At 46.7% G+C, this 23,438-nt stretch overlaps 2 protein-coding genes across 4 annotated transcripts; one reads left to right on the top strand and one right to left on the bottom strand.

Moving 5' to 3' along the window:
* Window positions 1-680: 680 nt before the first annotated feature.
* LOC146365054 (6-phosphofructo-2-kinase/fructose-2,6-bisphosphatase-like) lies at window positions 681-16,935 on the top strand. 3 transcript variants are annotated; one of them, XM_084917986.1, is made up of 14 exons: window positions 681-1,147; window positions 8,827-8,952; window positions 10,220-10,316; window positions 11,136-11,202; window positions 11,418-11,492; window positions 11,578-11,634; window positions 11,943-12,064; window positions 12,711-12,918; window positions 13,007-13,153; window positions 13,244-13,348; window positions 13,594-13,723; window positions 14,013-14,075; window positions 14,255-14,319; window positions 14,559-16,935. In XM_084917986.1, exons 1-14 carry the CDS (start codon window positions 1,063-1,065, stop codon window positions 14,616-14,618), a joined length of 1,407 nt encoding a protein of 468 aa, XP_084774112.1. In that variant the 5' UTR covers window positions 681-1,062; the 3' UTR covers window positions 14,619-16,935. The 3 variants fall into 3 exon arrangements, with proteins under 3 accessions (XP_084774112.1, XP_084774114.1, XP_084774113.1); XM_084917988.1 differs by lacking the exon at window positions 681-1,147 and adding an exon at window positions 1,267-1,621; XM_084917987.1 differs by lacking the exon at window positions 681-1,147 and adding an exon at window positions 1,655-6,647.
* On the bottom strand, window positions 16,847-23,123 carry ndnl2 (necdin-like 2). Its single transcript, XM_084917989.1, has 11 exons — window positions 23,032-23,123; window positions 21,762-21,822; window positions 20,129-20,248; window positions 19,977-20,040; window positions 19,577-19,656; window positions 19,408-19,502; window positions 19,004-19,083; window positions 18,871-18,913; window positions 18,720-18,782; window positions 17,297-17,411; window positions 16,847-17,215 (listed from the first exon to the last, which is right to left on the bottom strand). Exons 2-11 carry the CDS (start codon window positions 21,807-21,809, stop codon window positions 17,114-17,116), a joined length of 810 nt encoding a protein of 269 aa, XP_084774115.1. The 5' UTR covers window positions 21,810-21,822; window positions 23,032-23,123; the 3' UTR covers window positions 16,847-17,113.
* Window positions 23,124-23,438: the final 315 nt, after the last annotated feature.

Raw genomic sequence — 23,438 nt, forward strand, 5'->3', positions numbered from 1 at the left:
CCAAATCTCAGCATAAGGCCGTTCTTCCTGATTCTGGAAGAACTGTTAAAGCACATATTATCATGTACAGTTAGGAAGAGCAGATCCCAGCAAACTAACTACGGAGCAAGGAAGAGTATGTCTGCGTTGGACACATTAATAATGCTGACACGAATCTACAAACTCTGCAGGACAGATATTCAGTATTTTATCTGAGGACTGTTTTCTAATGCTGGAAGCAAAAGTGTTTAGGATGTCACGTGTCCTGTATTGTGTCCTGTATCCTCTCTGTAATCGTATTTGTGCAGATTTATTAATCATGTTCAGGTCCACACGATTTCTGAGAGACTCTGCTAAAGACAATCAAATGTGGGGCACAGTGTCTGACGGGTGGATCACACTGTGTATGTCCAGCTCAGAGACGGTCACCATGGGAAAGGGTCTGACTTTTAACTCTCTATGACGTAGAAGCCTGCGACGAGCCGTCTGCGTAGATTTTGCGTGTTTAACGTCAGCGGTGAGTTCTGCCTGACTGGCTCAGCTGTCCTGGAAAGTGAAAGCAGTGCAGAGGGCCTCAGGGGCCATCGGGGGTCGGGGGGTGTGGGGGTTGGGTGCATTCCCGCTGACAAACAAACCAGCTCCTTAACGGCCAACAAGCACGTGACCAAGCGTCCTCCACACGAAACAGTCCCGTGACCTTTCGGGTAACAGTGTCGGGGGGGCCCTTTAAGACTCTGTGACAGGATGACGGCAACGAGGTGAGAGCAGAGCGCGCGCAGCATCACGACGATCCCCACAGGAAGGACAAAGAGGAGGAGGAGGCGTGGCACACGAGGGGCGCGTCATTAACGCACGGGCTCGTGCTGATGTTTACGATGACAAAGAGGCGTGAGACGTTAAACCTGCAGGACTAGTTAGTCTGTGACAACGAGGACCGGCCTCTCCGCTCCGCCCAGCACCGCCTGGCTGGCTCCACGCTGCCTGAGCAGGCAGAGACACGCACCGTGGCTGCATGCAGCAGGCACGGAGTCATAACACACAAACAGATATTGCGACGCGGTGAGCCACGAGCAGATCTGCGGGATGATGAACGGAGAGCGGATCGCAGCAGCCGGAGGAGACACGCAGGGGGCCGCGGGGAGGACGCTCCGGTTCCAACGGCCGCACGGTTAGTGACGGGCACGCGCACAGCGCATGACCGGGATGTAAGAATAGCAGCCTGGTTATGTAATAAAACACACACACACACACACACACACACACACACACACACACACACACACACACACTTCCTCTTATTTCATTCATTCCCGCAACACACTGTGTGCGCGTCACCGTGACGCAAACTGTTGATAATGTCATTGATTAGTGGGCAGAGGGCGTGATCATCATCATCATCATCATCAGGAATACTGTTAAAGCCAATCAGCGTGCGCGCGCACACACATTATATAAGGACTGCGATATATCGGGCCTGCTGTGAGCGCGCATATATGTCACAGCGCGCGGTCTTTGAGCTGCTGTCAGGCATGTGCTGGGTGGTGCTGCTGGTTTGATAAGACACGACCCGCGTGGGGAATGGAGTCCAGGGAGCAAAGCGCGCACCCCATGCGACGGCGGCGCGTGCGGTGTGAGAGCACAGGTGAGGTTTGTTTCCCTCATTCAGAGAAACGCACCACTGACCTCCCCCAGGTCGCACACGTGACTCATTTTTGGTGAAAACACCTGAAGTCTGGCTCGATGGTCACGTGAAGTGAGAGCCAATGCAGGGCCGGATCCGCTGTCTGAGAGGCCGCGGGCAGAAATCCGAGAGTGGGCACCTTTTAATGCTGGAGGAGTGGACGACTTTGAGCCTGCGGGGCGAGGAGCGCGTGGTCACACGGCCACTTTTATTTTTATAAAAACGCAGCCTGACCAGCAGCAGGTCCTGTCTTTGGACTCTTATCAATGTGTAAGCGATGGATGTTCTGCAGTGTGGTGGCGTGGGTACAGCTCACTGCATGGTCAGCATGTCTGGGCCTTGATCGCCACCGTGTCAGTGCTGGGTTTCACTCCTGTGATAAGAAGCAGATATGTAGTTGAGAGCAGGATCATCTGCAGTACGTCGTGCGGTCAGGCCTGACGAATGGTGACTGATGTACGCCGTGCTTTTTTAAACTTCAGGCCGTGGTCATGTATAAAACCAACAGCAGGCTGTAGCATGTTGCTCGTGTCTAAAAATATAGTAAAATTGAAATTTCCTGCATGGTTTTGGCTTCACTTCAGTTAATGACGACAAAGTTCACGTCCCGGCTCGGCCGCAGGGAGGTCTTTCCACTCTGAGGTGTGTTTGGTCAGACTGTGGCAGCTCGTGTGTGACTGACGCTCTGTGATGGTTTCTGTCGTGTTGACATGATTCGATCTCGCTCCGAGCCGTCTGTGACGTGTGCAGCGCTTTTAAAAGACCTGTTTATGTCGAGCTGAGTATAGCAGTGAATGCTTGGCTGGTTTGCTCTGTCGTGGCTGTAACTTGGTCTCTGGTCCAGTCCTGGGTGGGTTTCTTTTTTAAACTAATAAATGTGACTTTTGTCCACTCCGAGCTGATAAAATTCCCAAAGGCATTTTTGGTCAGTTTTCAGTCCTGACTAAAAACACAGACACACTGCATGCCTTTCACACAGCTTCCTTTCATGAAGGAAGGAAGAGGCATGAAGACAACAATGCTTCACTGGTTTTTACTGAAATCTGACTTGTGGATGGATTCAGTTTGTGTCCACGTCAGTCATTTAGAAATAATCAGGCCGAGGATCTTTGCCGTGTTGGGTGTAAACCACTAAACTACAGAGCCACTAAAATATAAATGAAGTACTCAGGCCTGAAAATAAACTTTAAGTTGGCAGAAGAAACGTAGCCGTTTGCTTCATTAGTCATTTTTAAACCTCGGTGACTGAAAACTGATGACCTCTGACCTCAGATTCTTTGGTTTTTGGTGTTCGGCTCACTGTTGAAGAAAACTGTGACGTGGGAACAGAAGCGTGACTTTGTAGGAAATGTTCTTGCTCAACTTCAACTTCTCTGAGCTGTTGATGACTTGAGCAGACGTGCGTTTCACATGTGACCCAGCTCCTGTTTGCTCACTGGGAGTTTCAGCAGAGTAAACATCAGCTGCCTCTCGCTGCAGGAGCTGCTTATGTTTACTGACTTATCTGTGTTTATATGTTCTGTCAGTAATACACATCATTAATATTTTAACTTCTGTGTAGAAGCTATAGTCAGACCCAAACCACTAAAATGGCATGTTTTCCCTTTATTTAACTCTCATTTATTTGTCCCCAAAATTCAAATAAAAGTGAGTGATCCATCCATGGATCCATGTTTTTGTGACCGTGGGAAGTTCGAGTACCCGCCGAGAACCCACGCAGACAACAACACGCAAACTCCACACAGAACGACTCCAGCTGGCCACTGGTGCAGTGGTTAGCGCCGCTGGCTCACAGCGAAAAGGTCGTGAGTTCAGTTTCAGTTCTGTACAAAGCTTCGTGTCTGCTGCAGCGTGCAAACAAGGACGGTAACAGGATGTAGTGTGACGGGTGTTTAATCTGAAGATGCTCGCCTTGAGCTGTGTGTTGGTCCACGTGTTGGTCTTACCTTAGATAAGCTTTCTGTTTGCGTTCTGGCTTTTATGTGTTTATGGCAGCATCACGCTGAGGAGACGAGTGGAAGCCTCTGTCTCCTCACTCCTCAGAACAGCGTGCCGTCCTGTCGGCGAGCCTGTAACGCCTGTTTGCTGCCGTCCTGTCATTTACTGCCATCTTGTGGCCACTGTTGGTTACTGTCTCTGAACGCTAGCTTTGACAAAAAAAGTTGATGTCTCTAATAATGAAGTTTTTTTGGGGGGGTGACAGTCATGTCAGGTAGGTTCAGACCTGACCTGACTGAAGACCTCAGTTTCCCTTCTCACTTCCCTCTTAATCGCTCTCGCTCGCCCTCGTCACGTCTGGTGTAATGTCTGCTGAGCGCCGTTTTATACACTTACGGTAAAGCAACATGTAGACTTCAGCTGCATAATTATTATAACGTCCCTCCTCCTCCCTCCGTCTGTCTGTCTGCGTCACTCTGTGAGACAGAGCAGGACAGGAGGAGCTAACTCGACTGTAAATAAGAGCCGTCTGCTGAAAGGAGATAAACTGGGATAACGAAGGGAAAACTTTTTTAATGTTGCTTAACGTGCAAAGGAATGACGGTCAGTACCGTGCAACAATCGTGAGCCAATTTCATTTCTCTGTATTCTGCTGGAAAATGGATGTAAGGATTTATTGAAGCATGTTCAAAAAGATGTGTGGGATTAAAACATACAAGGCAAAAACAGATTTCTGTGAATGTAAAATGAATATTTTGGTATGATCGCCTTTATTTCTCCGCAGTCTGAACTCTCTCAGGCAGATTTCTGTCATTTAAGTGTCTCCAGTCATTTCTCTTCAGGCTTCTAGAAGGACGTTAGGAGCTCTTCTCAGAATGTTTCTGCTTTTTGTTTTGTTCTCCGTCAGGATGATCCCACACTGCTGTAATAAGGTTGAGGTGTGGACTCTGTGGAGCCCAGTCTGATGGCAGTGTTTCACTCTGTTTTCCTGCCCGGGTATATTTTTACTGCAGGTATTCTCCTACTCCCAGTCAGGTGCTTTGCAGATGGCTTTAAATGGCCGCTGCATTTAGAAGTTTTAGCAAACACCACTCGCTCCACTGCAGCCTGAACCATGACAGAGCCTCCACCGTGTTTCACAGATGTCTGCAGGCTCTCACCAAAAATGTAACTTGGCACACGTCGGCCGAGGGCTGCACAATTACTTGTATTTGATGTCCCAGAATTAAATGAGCCATCAAAGCAAAGGCAAGCCAGGCGCTCCCTAAATAAGCAGCCGACCACTCGTCTATATGAGCCAATCACAGCCTTTCCCTGCTCCATGCCTGGAGCAGTAACACTGAAAATGTATCTGTGTGTGGCACTGCAGACATGGTGTTTGGTAATACTTCATTTTAAGGCAGCTGATGTTAAACATGAAGGCATCACATGCACAGAGTGCTGCAGAGTTGTGTCTGCAGCACAAACAACAACTTCTTCGGCCAGCTGAGGGACTCCATCAGCAGGGACTCCATCAGCAGGGACTCCATCAGCAGGGACTCCATTAACATAATTAATGCATTAAAGCCAACGATGCAGTGCAGCTCAGACGTGCTGAGGTCACCAGAGTCTTTTACAGCAATGCAGAGATTTGTTTACAGTGTAACACACATTTTGTTAATCGTGACAAATAATTGTGGTCTCAGTATTGATCACAATGATGGCGATTATCAGTTAAGCTGTAACTGTGCAGCCCTACCTCAGCCTCTCCTCTGAGGTTTGTCCTCCATTCTCCGGTTTCTTCATTTATTTCTTTAATTTTTTAACGACACACTGAACACTTTGCTTAGATATGCTAAGATTTTATCCAATAGCTCTTTGGAAATTTGTTCATTGGTGCAAAAATACTGTTTTATGCATGTCAAACGGTGTAGTCTTTGGCATGTTTTGTGACACATGAGTAGTAGTAAAGTGCCTGGAGTTGGGTTCATTGAATGATTCATTGGTCAGCAGTTAAAACATTCCTCTGAAAATGGTCAGGTACAAGGAGTGGACTGAAAATGGGAGAGAAAAAAACAGGTTTGGCTCCTTGGAAGCAAAATCAAGACGTATGCGCAGCACTGTAGTCACGTGAAGGTGGATTAATGATCGTTAACGCAGAAAGGTCAGGATGTCCAGGCACAGTCTGATCATTTCAGTCTGATCTGCTCGTTTCTTCAAGTGTTTTTGTTTGGTAGAAGCTGTTTTCCACACATGCAAAAACATGACTGCCTCTAATAATTACATTTAAAATGCATTTAATGAATTTGTGCAGCAGCAGTTTGGATTTTCTGCTCTTGTTCCTTTTTAATTACATTCAGGTGTGTGTGTGTGTGTGTGTGCGCGTGTGTGTGTGTGTGTGTGTGCGTGCGTGTGTGTGTGTGTGTGTGTGTGTGTGTGGTTATCTCAGGACTGGATTTAAATACAACAAACAAGTCAGTCACCACCCACATGGTTGATATTAATGAAGACCTAGGTCATGTGACACACACACAGGGCTCGGCTGCTTTCATTGGGTGTCAGCTGATAGAATCACAATAGAGCCGCTCAGCATGGTTGTTACCCATTTGTCACGTTACACCACTTCCTGTGTGCCGGGACAAAGGTTACTGCAGCACATGGTGATTGGTGGATGACCTCATCGTAGTGTCTTTTACTGACTGACAGGCCAGCCGACCAATCAGAGGCACCGCATCCTCTGCCACAAACCAAACAGGTGTGTTCGCTGTTGAAGTGCTGCTGAAGCTCCTCCCACTCTGATGTGGTGTGAGAAAGTTCAAAATCTGAACACAGCTGGGAGAGCGCCTTTATCCCGTCCTCCTGTTCACACACACAGACGCACACACACAGCATAGATACAGAGGAGAGGTTCACACACACAGACGCACACACACAGCTTAGATACAGAGGAGAGGTTCACACACAGACGCTCACCTGGCTGTTGAAGCCATGTCGCAAACACTCACTCAGAATCCTCTGGAGAAGACCTGGGGTCCATGGATGCAGAGCAGGCTGAACAGACGGCGAGGCTGTAAGTACACAAGCGCACACATGCAGCACACGCACAAGGCATCACAGCGCAAACCACGTGTGTGTGTGTCTGTGCACACGCACACGTGGTTTGCGCTGTGATGCCTTGTTTTGCTTTGACATGCTGATACTTGTGCGTTTTCTTCTGAACAGCTTATGTGGATTCACCAGGTGTGTGTGTCTGTGTGTGTCTGTGTGTCCTGACGGCCATTCACCCTAAAGGGTCGCTGTGTGATTGCGTGCGGTCAGACAGACTCAGATCGTCAAAAATAACACGACAAATGTGCATTTAAAGAATTTTGTAAAGTACAAAGTGAAACTAAACATCTAAAGAATCACAATAACAAAATATTTTGAAGGAAGAGTTACAAAGTATGAAAACTAGGCTGTTGGTGGACTTGGACAAGTGTGTGTGGCGAGGCTCAGCCTGCCCGAACGGGCGTTTTGCCCGCCCAATCAAACGTCAGGACCACATGTTTCTGTTTAACCGGCAGCGCAGAAAAAATGGGTTGGGTGGCAATTTTCCGATCTTCACCCCCGACTAAGGGAAAAAATTCCCACCACACAGTTATAACCTTATCAGTGCAGGAGTGTCTGACTCTGACCTCAGAGCAAGGCAGCAGAGCGGTCGTGCAGCTGCTGATTCTCTGCTGTAAAGTCCACATTTCTGCTGCTGATGTGACGTCTGTATATATCTGAGTGCATGCAGAGGGTTGTTGAAAGTAAGATCCCACACGGAGCAGCTGTCAGAAGAAGAAACAAACGAATGTCAGGTTCTCTCAGATCTTCCCTGAAGCTTTCACTCAGACGTGTTAACATTTTGCAGCTTTGTAAGCATTAAACGGGCAGCCTAACAACGAGGGGGGGCGACAGCAGCAGGCAAACACCTGAAGAGGAAACTCACTGTTCCTCACCACCACCATCATCCTCACTGCTGCTTTCTGAGTGCTAAAGTTTTTATTTGGATCCTTTACCAAAGTAAAAGCACAAGAATACGAGTGACATTTCCCCTGTGACTGCTTCATCTGTGCAGTCAGTGTGTCTGCAGCCTGCGGTTGGAGCTGTGGAGATGTCACAAGATGGGTCTGAGTGGTTTTAGGGTGATTTATGGTCTTAACTCCACATTTTCAATCAGTAATCAGGTGTGATGTATTTCTATACAACAGACACACAAACACAGCGTGCTTTACAAAAGCCAACGACAGCAAATAAAACAGAAATCAAAGAAATGAGATCAGTGCTGATGTGGGAGAAGGAAAAAAAGAAAAACACAGTAAATGAGAAGAAAACGTATTTCAAAGAACAACAGTAAACTTCACACTGACTTCAGCTGCACTTCCTACTTAAACTACAGTAAAGTGCAGAAAGGTTGGGAAACAAACAGATGAAACTGAAGCGATGACAGAAGAGAGAAGCTCGCCATGAGCTTAAAATCACCTCCTTCCTGTACGGCGAACGTGTGTCTGTGGGAGGAAAGATTACAGCCTGTGACTCTGAAAAATGACTCGCGGTCAGACGGTGTTCCTTCTTATCACCAAAATAACATTTAGTCCAGCTCGAACCCTCCGTGGTACACATGTACTGACGTCAGAGAAAGAAAGCTGTGCAGTCAGACGTTGTTTACGAGATGAGCCGAACATCGTTGTGTGGTTGCTGCCTCTCCTTCACAGCCAGGCTTCAGCTCCGTCCACTTAACCTTTTCACATCCGTTTAACATTTAGATCAGGATCGTACGGACCGAGGCTTCAAAGAAACGAATGAAATAAAAATGAAGTAGTTCTAATGTCTGTGACACATTTTTACACAAAAAACATAGAAATTAATTTATAAACATTTACTTAAATGTATTTCTTTATTAAGAGAGCACCCAACAACCATATGTCCCCTTTAAACAAGCCCTTTGGCGACAGTGGGAAGGAAAAACTCCCTTTGAACAGGAAGAAACCTCCGACAGGCTCAGGGAGGGGCGGGGCCATCTGTAGAGATGCTAGCATTGTAATGTAGTAGCTGGAGTATTTTGCAGGTTTGTGTCAGTATTTATAAGACTGACGAACATTTCAAACACATCAGACTTCAGATGGTAAAAGTTTTACGGCTTCTTTGAGACGTCGGTGTGTTTTCCTCCTCGGACACCTGCGCTGGTCACCTGTAGTCACCGCCTTTGTGTTTGTGCGTTTCAGCCTCGGTGCCCCAGTTCACCAACTCCCCGACCATGATCGTGATGGTGGGCCTCCCGGCACGAGGGAAAACCTACATCTCCACGAAGCTCACCAGGTACCTGAACTGGATCGGCGTCAAAACCAAAGGTATCGGCTGCCAGCGCGCGGCTAAACTGACACACCAGGCCGTCGTCACACAGATGGAAACACATCTGTTAGTGTGAGCTGTTCCTCTTTAATGTAACGCAGCTCATGTTCGCAGGTGCTGTTTGATGCAGGTTGGAGTGATTTCTGTAAACCTTCAAACAGACGCGCTCGCTCTGACCGAGCAGCAGAGTAATAAAGTTTTTCAGGTCAAAGGTTTGTGAATAAACAGGCGTGTTACAGAGATGCAGATGAGAGCAAAGGAACTTTTTGGCCGAGGCGTTTCTGGCTGTCCGGACTTTATTTGGTCTGCTGTGTGTTGCCAAAACACTTCCAGGGCGCTGAGGCCTCCTCGGGACTCTGAAGGTGCTCTGCGGTATTTGACACCAACATGTTGGCAGCACATCCTTCAGAGGATCCTAACACTGTCAGATTTCAAGGATCTAAAAAGTTCATTACAGTCAGCATGGATCTGATGAGTCTGTTGATGACATTTAAATGATAGTAAGGAGATTTCCATCCTCGGTCATAACAGCTGTAAGCTGTGCACATACTAAAAAATCATTTATCTTTCTTCTTCATCAGTGCAAAAATCTGTTATTCTCCACACGAGTTTTCCATCTGCTGTTCTGTTCACAGTGAAGCTGTACGGTTTTATGGAGCAGAGCTTGTGTTTAGAGACCGAAGCAGAAGTCTTAACATGGGAGTCTATGCAGGGTGGGCAACTCCAGGCCCCGAGGGCCGGTGTCCTGCAGGTTTTAGATCCCACCCGGGGTCAACACACCTGAATCACATGATTAGTTCATTACCAGGCCTCTGTAGAGCTTCAGGACATGTTGAGGAGGTAATTTAGCCATTTGAATCAGCTGTGATGGATCAAGGACACATCTAAAACCTGCAGGACACCGGCCCTCGAGGCCTGGAGTTGCCCACCCCGGGTTTATGGGGACGGACTGACTGCTGGAGCTTCTGCTGGATGTTAGAGGAACTGCAGTTTGGTCTTTTTCAGCCGTCTGAAAGCATCGTGGGTTAGAACGTGTGCTGCTGTCAGCCACAGTTACTGCTCCTTGTTTGTGTTGTTATAATCCTTCACGGCTCGTTCTCCTAACCTGTGATGGTCACTGCTAAAAGTCAGCAGATGGCATCCTCATTAGCATGTTTAGCTGTAAGTTTAGTCTCACCTCTAATCTCTGAGCGTTGTTAGCTCATTGCTACTGTTGGATCCAGACCCTGTCACTGTGTCAGCAGGATTGTGTTTTCTGTGTTCCAGTGTTTAATGTGGGGCAGTACCGCAGACAGGCCACGTGCTCCTACAACAGCTACGAGTTCTTCAGACCCGACAACGAGGAGGCCATGAAGATCCGCAAGTACGAGCCCTCAGCTGCACGTGTGCCACACCTCAGCATTAAGGTGTTAGTGTGTGAGGCTGTGTTTTTGAAACCCACAGCGTGTTGCTTCAGAGGAGCCAGACTACGTCGTCATTTTTAAAGTGCTCGCGAGCAATACGAGTCCAACTCTCTGAAGGTCTTTAAAAGTTATTGTTTGGACATTTGCTGCTTTTTCTCCCGTTTTCAGTCCAGTTCTTGTACCTGAGCTGTGAGTCGTTTAGGCGTAAAGACTGGAAGTGACCGTATCAAATATTCATTTTCAAGCTTGTTAGAATCGTTCAGACTTTGTTTTTAGACTTTTGTTGTTGAGTCATAAACTGGCCTTAAATAATCTGTGACACAAAGTGAGATGGGAGCTGGAGCAGTTCACTGCAGAGCTCACGGTCCATGATCTCGGCCCCTCAGGTGTTCAGGTTCTTGGAATAACGGCTTCTTCAGTCGGTCACACTGACCTGTAACACTCCACAGTGCTGCTCACCTTCCATCACGCTCCAAGATGAAAACGTGGAAACCAAAAAATACATTTGATGTCCTGCAGAGAAGATGAGCTTTTGTAGCGCTCACAGTGGTCAGACCACAGCAGTATTTAACAGACTTTAAACACTCACTGCTGTCCAGCTGTTCTTTGGCATAACTGAGGTGCATGAAACTCAACACGTGCACATACGTGGAAATGCAGCATGAACGTCTGAAGCTGTTTCCTACTTTCCTACCAACGTGTAAAGATGTGAGGGGTGAGTCCCGCCTGCTGACAGTGTCATACATCATTAATGTGTCGGTTTCTGTGTCTGCACGCAGGGCCTGTGCCGTCGCTGCCCTCCAAGACGTGTGCGAGTACATCAGCAGGGAGCAGGGTCAGGTGGTGGTGAGTCAAACGTTCATTTCTCATTTAAAAAAATAAAACCAGAGTTTCCTCCAAACCGCTCAGCAGCACATTTTTGTTTGTCGTGGACACACAAACACAATATTACAGTGACAAATCAGATCTCCCTAAAACGCTGTGAACACAAGTCCTCACATCCTTGTGTGAGCAGCTGTTAAAGTCGGTCAGTGTGGTCTTATTAAGTTTGTCTCTTGAAGGTTTTTGATGCCACGAACACCACCCAGGACCGCAGAGAGGTCATCCTGAACTTTGCCAAAGAAAACGGCTACAAGGTTAACTTTCTTTCTTTTTCTTTATTAAAAATAGAAATGTGTTCGTCAAACCTCTGCGACAGCTTTTGTTTCCCTTCCTGTTCAGGTTTTCTTTGTGGAGTCGATATGTGACGACCCCGACATCATCGCTGAGAATATTAAAGTAAGTGATCCGAGGCGAGTCGCTGCTCGGAGCCGGGATCCGGTGCGCTTTCAGTTTGTTTTTGTTGGAACGGGCTGAACCGAGCTCGCTGTGCCAGCCCGCGGGTGTCTTGGCAGGACCTGGACTGGTTTTTGTTCCACAACAAAAACATGTGGAGAAACCCTTCCTGCAGCTTCTCCGTCCTTTTCTCTTGTTTTCTCTTCAGTTTGGCTCGTTTCAGACTTCATGTTGTGCGTGCAGCTCACGTCTCTCTCAGCATGTGCCCTGCTTTAGTCGTGACTTTTCCCACTCTCTCTGCCTGAAAACAGCAAGTGAAGCTGAGCAGCCCGGACTACGCCGGCTGCGACAAAGAGGAGGCCGTGGCCGACTTCCTGAAGAGGATCGAATGTTATACGATGACCTACGTCCCCCTCGATGACACCAAGGACAGGTGACTGCCTCTGCTGTGGAAAATCAGCTTCTGAGTCACATCCACACCTCGTGGTTCACCGTTAGCGTGGAGGCAGATCAGCCACACTCTCTGTTCATGCTAAACTCATAAAATAACCTTACACAGAGAATTTGGAATTAAACTCCATCATCATCACATCAATCACTCTGCACAGTCAATATTGGTTTGAGTTGATGCCTCTGAAGCCCATTACATATGACAATATGTTTAAATTGTAATAAATTGTGGAGCGAGAGCTTTACGGGCCGTCCGTCTCAGCTGGTCCAGCGGTTGCACGAGCCAATAATACGGCAGGATTCCTCACATGACTGTGGCTCAGGAGGCTGAGCGGTTTGCCCACTAATGGGACAGTCTGTGGTTGAATCTTGGGTGAGATCCTGAAGTCGTCCCTGAGCATCCATCACACTGAGAAAAAACAAAATGCGTGTGCATTAAGTACAATGTAACGAAGTACAAATATGATGGCAGAAGAAATGAACAACTTTAAAGAATGAAATCTTTATAGGAGCTTCACATTGATACATCGCTGGGTGACAGGTTGTTGGTCCTGCGTCTTCGGACTGGGCGATCTGTGTCTTTGTTACGTAAACACACTTTTGGGTCTCTTTTCCTCGTCTTTCTGCAGGAACTTGTCTTACATTAAAATCTTCAACGTGGGCAGCAGATACCTGGTGAACCGGGTCCAGGACCACATTCAGAGCCGGATCGTCTACTACCTCATGAACATCCACGTCACCCCGAGGTCCATCTACCTGTGTCGCCACGGTGAGAGCGAACTGAACCTCGTGGGTCGCATCGGAGGCGACTCTGGGCTTTCCTCTCGCGGGGCAAAGGTTCGTTTTTTGTTTTGTTTTTTTAAATGCACCTGTGATCTCGGGTCATGTTGTTGTCAGTGAGATTTTTCTCTTGCGTGTCCGTCAGTTTGCCAGCACTCTGGGCACCTACATGCGTGGGCAGTGCATCAGCGACCTGAAGGTGTGGACGAGCCACATGAAGAGGACCATCCAGACCGCAGAGGCTCTGGGAGTCCAGTACGAACAATGGAAAGCTCTCAATGAGATCGACGCCGTACGTAAAGAAACGGCTCGGCCGCTTCACGTAGATGATTTCTGCTCATTTGTAGGAGACGAGTCTGACTTCCTGTGTGTTTCACTTCAGGGGGTTTGTGAGGAGATGACGTACGAGGAGATTCAGGAGCATTTCCCCGAGGAGTTCGCGCTGAGGGACCAAGACAAGTATCGCTACCGCTACCCTAAAGGAGAGGTGGGTGTGGAGCCTGCTTACAGGGGGCAGCTGCTCTGGCTGTGTAATAGGAGTCACTATGAGTTTAGGTCTCTGTTGCATGTTTCAGGTTTTACTGAATAAAACATTAAAGTGATTAAAAAATAAATAAATCTGGTCCCATTTTGAGTCAGATAATAAATCCGAGTGTTTGATCACAAGAGGAGCCTCGTTCAGCTTCACGCGTTGACAGCAAAGTGACTGATGTCTAACTGTGTGTGTCTCAGTCGTACGAGGACCTCGTTCAGCGTCTGGAGCCGGTCATCATGGAGCTGGAGAGGCAGGAGAACGTTCTAGTCATCTGTCACCAGGCAGTCATGAGGTGTCTGCTGGCCTACTTCCTGGACAAGAGTGCTAGTAAGTGTTCTTCTGCAGTGGCTTTGCTGAGGCTCGCCTTTACGCTCATGTTTGTGATCGAAAGGTGATTAAAACCAATGTTGTTTTGAATTATTCCCATAAATATCACCCTATGAACCCACCGCTGAGAGTACAAGATCACATCTTCTTATTTATCTTTCACAGGATTTTTTTGATAATGAAACAAATGAAGAAACGACGATAGATTCCCCGAGTTTATTTCTCTGTGGTTAGTGTGATGGCAGCAGTCATGCTGTGGATAAACAAACATTTCTGTCTCTGTGTTCAGACGAGCTGCCGTACCTGAAGTGTCCTCTGCACACGGTTCTGAAACTCACGCCAGTCGCTTACGGTCAGTCTCGCCTTCTTCTGCCTCTGACTTTAACGTCCTCCCCTGTTAGTAGCATTGAAACAAGCTCTGCAGCGTAAACTAGCAAACACAAAGTAAGATGATGAAAGTCATTTTTGAACGGCGTGCTGGTGGAAGAAGTCACGACGTGCAGTCACAGCGTCCGTCTGTTTTTCCCTCAGGTTGCAAAGTGGAATCCGTCTTCCTGAACATCGAGGCCGTCAACACACACAGAGACAAGCCGGTGGTAAATATGAAATATGATTTCTTCTTTTAAACACAAACGGCTGAACACAAGTCGTAGAGTTAACGAAACCTGAGACTGACCGAGGTGCAGAGGAACCGCGCACACTTGGTGCTGCTCGTGTGTGTGTGTGTGTGTGTGTGTGTGTGTGTGTGTGTCGTACACATCAGTAAATGAAGCAGCCTGCATTGATTCAAAGCGCTGCGACTGTGCATCAGACTCAGTTTGACTTTCTTTCCCAGAACGTCGACGTGGACCGAGACCCGGCCGAGGCCCTGGAGACGGTCCCTGAACACATCTAGAGGAGGACGGCAGGGAGCTCGTTTTTATTCACTGATGGAAAGTGGCCTTTTATTGTTTTTTAATTTAAGTAATCTTAGAGATCATCGCTGTTGTGATTGTTGCTGTTGTGACAGTTTGAAGCTTCACAACACTGAAAATGAGACATTTCTCTGTGGTAGCCTCTTTCCGATGTCGATGCACTTTATAACGCAGGGCCGAGGCCGGATGAAGAAGAGGTCTTTTCTACTGTGAAAAAAACAAAGTAGTGCTGAACATGTGCCGGGGGGTCTGCGTTACCGTTTTCCCTCCTCGACTCCTCCTCACCTGTACCTGTGCTGTAACCGGTGTCAGTCTGAACCGTCATTGTAGGAAGTTAACTGTCCACACTGACATACCGAACACGTGGTGCTGGTTACCGTCAGCGAGTAGAGCGTTGTTACAGAAGCGAAGCTGAAAGATCCTTAAAGGACAGGTTGATATGATTTTTAGAATTGCTGAAAAAGTTTTTATTCCTGGCAGTAAAACCGTCACGTTTGCTCTGGTGGTAAATGTACCAACATTTCTATTCTGATCTAATCGACTTCTTAAAGCCACATTCACCCATTAAAGCAGGACTTCCACCATCACGCCCGTGGGCCTTCTTCCAGGGCGGAAATAAACTCTCCCTGAGTCGTGTGCTTGGCGCCTCGATGCTGATAAAACACCCAGAACACGCGCTCTAAAACAACAAGAAAACACTTGATGATCATCAGGAAAAAAAAAGAGTTAAAACAAAGTCAAGACAGAAAGCAGTTTAAACACCTATAAAACTGGAACCCAGCTATCGCCACCTGGTGGCCTTCAGACAGAATGCAGGTAGACGCATCCATGTTTTTACCGTGTCTGCGCCTCGGGACTTCTGCGAGCCTCAGCTCTGATTACCTTCAGCCTGTTCAGAAACTGTGATGATAGTTTAGTGTTTTAATATCTCTTTTTAAACGGCCCGCGTTCATTTAAAAAAAAAAAAAGATGGAGGAAAACGATCCCTACCCGGATATCCACAGGCGACTGGAATATAACCTGAGGGGTCGGTGATTGGATTCAGCAGGACTGGCTGACAGTGTTTGGATGAATGTGGTTTTTGGTAGTTTTCAGTATTATTCATTGTAAAAGATAAAACAGAAATGAGGCCTTCAAAGCACACGACCCATAATTCCTGCGTAAAACATGAGGGGACAGCTGGTCCTGTAACTGCCCGATACCTCAATGTGCCTCATAAACACAAAATCCATGACTGCTCTATGCACCCCACACTCTTTAGGGGGGGAGGGAGGTCTGGTGCATCTTTTTTATTTTTTTCTGTGAAGTTACACTGACTGTTCGTGGTCCTGATGATGTGTCCGTCCGCTGTAGTCCTGCTCTTTGTCTCCTGGACTCGCTGATCCAGGATCACTGGTATCATGAACTCACCTACAGGCAGGTTGATGTTAGGAGGGCGAGTGGTTCATTACAGGCAGCACAGACTGGTGTCGTACTAAAAGTCACTAAAGATCAATAAAAGCATCAGTTAGATGCTGGAATCAAAACGGCCACATCCTGTGGTCATTCGAGGGACTGCGTTTGTGGTTCCAAGCATCGGATTGCTGCTCGGATGAAACGCTAAAAACTGTGCTGCTAATGAACGCTGCAGAATTAATAAGCTTCATGATAATAGTGAAGCCAAACACCTGCGTAGGCTTCTGGTTAGAGCCACTTTGCAAAAGGAGTCGCACCACCCGTGTTAACACCTTCAGGTGTTCTTAATAATAGTATACAGGATCAATAAGCTAATGAGACTAAATATACCTCAAAGCCTGCAGTTTAGGGATGTGCTCCCCTGAGAAACTGTAGAAAAACTGCACATTTTCCAGAGTAGGGCATGTTTAAATCGAGGTTACCATGGTGATATGCTGTAGTTAGGTGAGCCAGGTTCATGATACCAGTAAACCTGGATACCGACTAACACTATTACTCAGATGTGATTGGAGGCCTCTGTGTGCTGGTGTGGAGCATTATGTTCTGAGTTGTGCAGAATCACCGGGTGTAGCAATAGAAAATCAAACCACCTCAGGGGATCCTCATTTTCACAGTGTGACAGCCAGTTTTACTGTAGCAAACCTGCAGTGTTGAACAGTAATTCTGTGTTTAAACCAGACTCGTAGAGTAACCCCGCCCCCGTGCCGCTGTGTCACCAGCAACCAGTCAAATCAATGCAATCACTGTTGTTGGATCAATTATAAAAAACTTTATTTTATAAACGTGAAAAAAAACCTGCTGTTACGTTAAAATCCAGGCAATAAAATCTAAATGGATACTGGACATCTGTGTTTTTTTTCTCATGTTTAAAATGAATTAAAGAGGCTCACACGGGTCCAACACGAGGCTCTAATATAACCGGGATTCACACTGTAACACGATCAGTCTACAAAACGCTGCTGGTGCAGCTTCTCTTTCACACACGATAAATAAAAAGAAGGCAGGAGAAGCTGTCAGGTGGTTATCTCTGACTGCTGCTGCTGCTGGAGGCCTGGCTGGAGTTGGGGAGGGAGTGGGCCTGTCTGTACTGCTGAGTCCAGGTCTTAGGGTCCTGTTCATGAAGCTGAGATCAGACACAAAAAACCATCATTAGTAGCCACAGCTTCATCTGCAGGTGTAGGCGTGCTCTGCTCAGCAAACTTACTTCACCCATGAACTCCAGGATTTTGGCTTTCGACACCTCTGCGTCGGCGCGCTGACCCCAGCGAAACTCGTGCTCAATGGGCTCCGTGTGAGGGATCCGCACGTACTCCAGGTACCTACACGCACGCACAAACACAGGAATCAAACTGAGCATTAACAGAAAAGATGTTAAGTAAATGAGTGTGGAAGTCGATATAAACTGAACGTGAGCAGCGAGCTGCTCTTCACATCTTCTAGAATAAAACATGATCTTCCTATAAACTAAGGTCGGGCGAACTGAAACGTCCAGCATCGCTGCTGATCATCACATCTGGTTACAGAAGTCGAGGCCTCCCAACAGGACCTGCGATCGCCCACCTGATTATTTATGAGCTGATATATGAAACTGCAGATAAATGGAAACTTAAAGCAGTAAAGAGACTTTGGGGAAAACCCATCAGCCACATTATAAGTGCTGATGGGACAGATGGGCCGTCCACCACCTGTGACAATAACAAATAAATTCAGCCGATAAATCTGTTCAGTCTCCAAATATCTATGAGTCTTAAATCCTTATCAACCGGGTTCACTTACAGATGTTGTGCCTGCTTCCACTGACAGCTGTGGGTTTAATTTCAGGGTAAATGAAAATTTCACACCTTTTTTCTTTCCTTTTACATTTTGATGAAAACCACTTTTAAAAAAGAAACTCAACATCAACAGATCCTTTTAATCCAGGCTGAGGAGCAATCACGTTAAATAATCATTATGAAACATCAGTGACGCTGCCAGCACATACCAAGGAAGTCTGAGTCTTCAGGTTGGAAACATGAATTACAATACAGCGAAAAACAACAAACGCTGAAGGAAAAAAAGCCCTTTATGATCCACTGCAGCCTGTTTTTGTAGGAAAGCGATGCATCGTTCGAAAACAGACGCACAAAAGTAACTGAAGACAAAATGTCAAAGAAATGCGAAGCGAAACACAACACGTGGTTTTCTGACCGGCATAAAGTTTGGGAATGTTGGAGGAGCTGGTCCAGGCACGGTGCTGTGGTGCTCTGGCCTCCTGCGCCCTCCTGCTGCTCTGTGGTGTGGTATAAACCAGAGTCTACGGTCTGAAAGACGCTGGCTCTGAACACACCAGTGCGCTACGACTACAGCGACCCTGCCGGGCTCGAACCCGCGACCTTCTGCTTACACGGCGGTGCCTTTAGAAGCCTGAGCCATCGTCAGACTGCAGGACGCAGGTACTTCACACCTGCCCTGTGCTTTCAAAGGTGGGGGAGGGTTTACATGCTATCGGGTAATCAGATTACATCCAATTAAGCGCAATAACTTCACATCTTGATCAGAACTTTAAACTGTCCTTGATCATTTGTGGCTGACCCCAGAGTGACCCGGTTACCACGGTGACAGAGCCCATGACTCGGGTTGCTTCCTACCTTTGACGCACAAACTCGTCGGTGACCATCTTCCTCACGTCACCAAACTCCTCGTGCTTCTCTCTGCGCACAGCAAACAGAAACGTTTAAATTCAGATTTGTGCCGACTCCTAACGGGCAGCTGGGCGCCGACTGAGGGGCGTGGCCTCACCCGGGGTCCACGCGCAGCTTCCTCAGAGTGTTCCAGATCAGATCTGTACGACGAGGGAAGACAAACGTGTCAAACTTGTGTCCTTCCACAGATCAACTCGCCTTTGTTTTATCTAAGGAAGACTGAAACTCACTCTCTCTGACGACACCGCCTTTCATGAAAATGACGCTGAGGATCGCTAACAGCAGACCCATCTTTGGATTGGACGGGCTCCTACGCGCCACAGGAAACAGACACTTGTTACACAAATGCAGGTTTTCTGATGACGGACTGATGTTGGCTGTGTCAGAGTATAAAACACGCGGGTATTCAATAATTGAATCCAGCTGCTCGGCCTCAGCGTTTAACTGTTCAGGTTGTGATGTAACACATGATGTCACCACTAGATGGGGCTGCAGTCTCTGCCCACAGTTTCTTGAAGCTTAAAGTTAAAGACCTCTCAGACGCCACACAGCGCACACAAGGACACAAACATTTGTACTGCTGATGTTTAGACACTCGTTTCCCCGGTTTATGAATATATGCATGAATACTCACCTGACCGGCGAGGCTTTGTCAGGCGTCTCCAAATTATTGACCAATATGTACATTTTATTTTTAGGGTCGATTTCCACCAGCTTCAGGCCGAACACCTGGACAGAGGAGCGCAGCGCTGAGACAGTTTCACTTGCAAATCGTGACGCCGATCATCTCTGACTCTACAAACCTGGTCAAACGTCCGCGCCGCCCTCTTTAGGATCTCGGGGTAAATGTTTCGGTAATCCTTCACCACATGTTTCACCAGGTCTGAAACGGCACAGAGGAGACGTTATCTTTCATTACTGTGCTTTATACGTGTGTCTGGGACATCCACGGCTGCGAGCAAGGTTTTAAAACGCCTCAGACTCACAACGTCTTCGTCAGAGCCCGACACGACACACTGAGCACTTTGATTTTTTCAAACAAACTGAAGCAGCCTCTGTTTTCGTGGCACACTTCTGTTCCTTAGCACTCAATTTAACTGTTACTCCCGTTTGATTTCACAGTTCAGCTGATATAAACCTCAGAGGGTTTTTCAGTGGAAAGCTGCCATGTATTCAAACGCTCCCTGGCTGCTCTGTCTGTACCTGCTCGCCGCACAGGCATCTTCTTCTGGTCCTTCACCAGGAAGTACTGCACCACCTCAGCAGTCTGCAGACAGACGAGTGACAGAAAAAAAATTTAAATACATTTTACTGATCATTAAGAATCAAACTCTGGATTTCTCCTTGTTCTGTACCTTTTGGTCGACCTGTGCAGGTGTGAGCTTCTCCAGCCCTCTCTGCACCTGTGACGTACTCGGCTGAGTGAAGGTCGCATCGTCATCCTCATCCTGAGCCACCAAGTTGCCGGTGTGTCTCTACGTGGGAAAAATGTACATGGAGTCAGTATCTGTGAAACTCACTGACACCCTCAGATTATTTTTCTGTACGGTAACTTTGACTTATATCACCTGGCTGTCTAAAAGCTCTGGGAGAAGATGGAGACACGATAAGGTTCTTGCAATAATCGCCAAACACACAGACCTCCAGAGGGTCAACACAAAAACCATCAAGTCCAACCAATCAAAGCTATTAGGTTTCAAAGAGAAGCAGCAGCGTCAACGAGCTCCTGGGCTCCATGCTGCCCCAAGCATCTGACTGCATCAGTCACTACGCTACGTTCACACTCCTTTCCTATGAAAGTTTGCTGCTCTGATTTCCCGGCAACGTCAGCGCAGTTTCTTTCAGCAGGTCGGCTTGGAGCCCACGCAACTTTAAAAAAGTCACTGGGAAGAGCGATCCAGCAGCCGAGACCAGTTCAGGATGGTTATGGTTGGTCTGAGCTTGCAGTTTGAACCCTCCACAGGTCAAAGCTAATCTTGCCTTTGCTGCTCTGCCGAGGCCTCAAATATTGATGTGAAGAAATATAACGCAGTTTGACTTTTTCTGTTGGGGAGGATTTGTTTGTTGTTGAGTGAAATGTTAAAATAAGCTCTTTAAATGACTTATTATGAAGGTGATATGAGCAGAGAGCACAAACATGCTGAGGGATCGGCTGTGTTAGTTCAGCGAGTCACAAACTAATGTGAACACTTGTCTGTGTTTGTATTTTGTTACATATGACAAAATGTGCCTGTCCAGAAAGAGGACAGGTGTGTTTGTTTGGTAGTTCAATAAAAGGTTTCGGTTAGTTTGCAGTTTTGTCTTGTTATACAATATTTAAAATAAAAAACAAACACTTTTGGAAATATTTGTGTGATTTCTTCTTGTTTGTTTTGTACTATTTGAACACTACGGTGAGATGACAGTGCCAGCAGTGGCCCACAGCTGATTTAAGTTTGAGACCCCTGACTTGGGCAAAGTGCCGATGACCCTGAGGTACCCCGCTGAAGATGTGGAAGGTTTCCCAATAAAGTGACCATTCAGACCACCTCACCGCCATCAGGGACCGGCCTGTTCGTCCAGCTGCTTCAGCGGTTTCTGCTCGTAGCATCTCTGATGTTTCTCAGCATGTGTTTAAGAAACCATGCAGAACATTTTCTCCAGTGAAGACAGAGCAAACATCCAGAGAGCTGGAGCTTGTTTCTGTCCCTCTGCATCACAGACATCAAATTACTGCACTTAATTCAAACTCTATATCCCATGATGCTGAAGCTCCTATCATTGGGACACGTGGAGTGGGTGTAATAATTATTTAACATATGCCCTCACAGTTTGAATCATTTTTCCTGCATGGGCTGCTTTTTTTCCAGCTGCTGTGGTTTGATCTGGACGTGATCTTGAGTTTATACAAAGGCGTTCACCACTTTACCCTAGCACCTCTCATTACTGTAACAGTGCAGACACTCGAAGTGAAAAGAATTTCTTCTGTGGTGGAAACGAAGGACTTACTCTCTGAGAGGAGCTCTGTGTGCTGGACGGTCTTTTCCTCTGCGTCATAGCGACACACCGCCTGATAAAGGAGACAGGTAGGGTGAACAGATGTCCCTCTTTAGGTTGGACTGCACAGCATTTTTCTTCCTGGCCCCCTGCACCACATCTCGAATGGTTCTGCAGTACATGCACTTTTCTAAAGTCTGACTTTCACATACACGAAGGGGAGGCTGTTTATTGTTATCTGAAGAGGATCAGCCTGTCACCAAAGGTCATTCTGTTTGCAGCTTTGCACAGCAGGAAATTATGGTGTGAGGTGATACGTCGTGTGCATCATCACTGGATTAAAAATGGTAAAATTGCCAGATGTGTTTTGAAGGTTTGTACGGTGGCCCTGAGAGGCCAAACGGACTGCAACTTCAGAAAACACTTGCAAAAAGAAAAACGCTGCAAAAAGAAAACAAAACACAACGGAAATCGGAAAAAACACAATGGAAATGTTTCTGGGGAGACAATAACCCGACGGACCAGTTGCACGAACCAAAACATGCTAACAAGTGCGCTGGGACTGGGAGACACTTCAAAGAAGTGGATGAGAGGTAAATGTGCTGTAATCATATGATTCTAATAATACTACAGATATCTGGAATATACATACATGTTTTGGTTCGTGCAACTGGTCCGTCGGGTTATTGTCTCCCCAAAGAGAACCCCCCCCCCACACACACACACACACACACACAGGCCTCCTTCCAAAAAATAAACCCATTATAGAAGTTATAACTTAATTTGAATGTTATTGGTTGAAATATGTGCTTGATCCACAAGCCCCTCAATGCAGTGAAGAATCCTCTTCACCCTCTGCAGGAAAGCAGCCCACAGCATGTTTACCAGCCTCTGTGATTGGCTGTTCCGTCTCACGCCATTAAAATCTAAGTACCATAAAAATCAGAGGCTGTTCATTTCTTTGTAAGAGAGCAAACCAAATGTTAGACTCAGCGTTGACCTGTCCCACACAAACACAGTTTTTGCCGCTCATTTATTCTGTTAGGACCTGATCGCCGTAGCTACACCGTGTGTGTGTGTGTGTTTCGGCGCGTTTTAAACGAGAAAGTCTGTAGGCTGAACAAAAACAAAAACCCGGAAGTGACCACAGATCCTTAACGCGAAAACCAGAGCAGACAGCGTTGCTAACTCCGTGCCCTAAAATACTTCACCCGGATTTCCCGGGATAAAGCGTGGCTAACATAAGCTTCAAATAGTCTGTATGTTTTAGAAAATGACTCACTTTGATCCCCCACCCGTTCCAAACGGTCAGATTCCCGCTAATGGGGCTTGCAGGCGCCTGCTGATGACGTCATTTGCACTTGCCGCTTTTCCTTTCCGTTTCGTTCGGCAGAAACGTCGTTGGTTTCACTCAGTGACTGTAGAAAAGTCATTGGTTTCATCCATTAATTAAATAAAAATGAGTGGTTTTATTTATTTATTCCCCCTGTGACAGTTTGATGGTTTATTATACCGAGAAAATTATTTTTATTTTACAAATTCGCCGGAATAATATTGTTCATTAGTTTATGTGTAAAAGGACCTAATTGGCATAATTACTAATGAACAGAAATATGAACGTTTGATAAAGAGATAAATAATCATACTGATATAACTCATGATTATATGATAAAATTCATGACGCACACA

The sequence above is a fragment of the Perissodus microlepis genome, chromosome 20, assembly GCF_051167445.1.
Source record: "Perissodus microlepis isolate ML-2025 ecotype Zambia chromosome 20, ASM5116744v1, whole genome shotgun sequence".
Taxonomy (NCBI): Eukaryota; Metazoa; Chordata; class Actinopteri; order Cichliformes; family Cichlidae; genus Perissodus; species Perissodus microlepis.

Coding starts and splice junctions, on each gene's coding strand:
- ndnl2 (XM_084917989.1), bottom strand. CDS start 21,809: ATGACGCAGAGGAAAAGACCGTCCAGCACACAGAGCTCCTCTCAGAGA. Junction 20,041..20,128: donor CTGCACAGGTCGACCAAAAG/GTACAGAACAAG, acceptor GTCTGTCTGCAG/ACTGCTGAGGTGGTGCAGTA. Junction 18,914..19,003: donor AGGCGGTGTCGTCAGAGAGA/GTGAGTTTCAGT, acceptor CTCGTCGTACAG/ATCTGATCTGGAACACTCTG.
- LOC146365054 (XM_084917986.1), top strand. CDS start 1,063: ATGATGAACGGAGAGCGGATCGCAGCAGCCGGAGGAGACACGCAGGGG. Junction 11,203..11,417: donor GGGAGCAGGGTCAGGTGGTG/GTGAGTCAAACG, acceptor TGTCTCTTGAAG/GTTTTTGATGCCACGAACAC. Junction 13,154..13,243: donor CTCTCAATGAGATCGACGCC/GTACGTAAAGAA, acceptor GTTTCACTTCAG/GGGGTTTGTGAGGAGATGAC.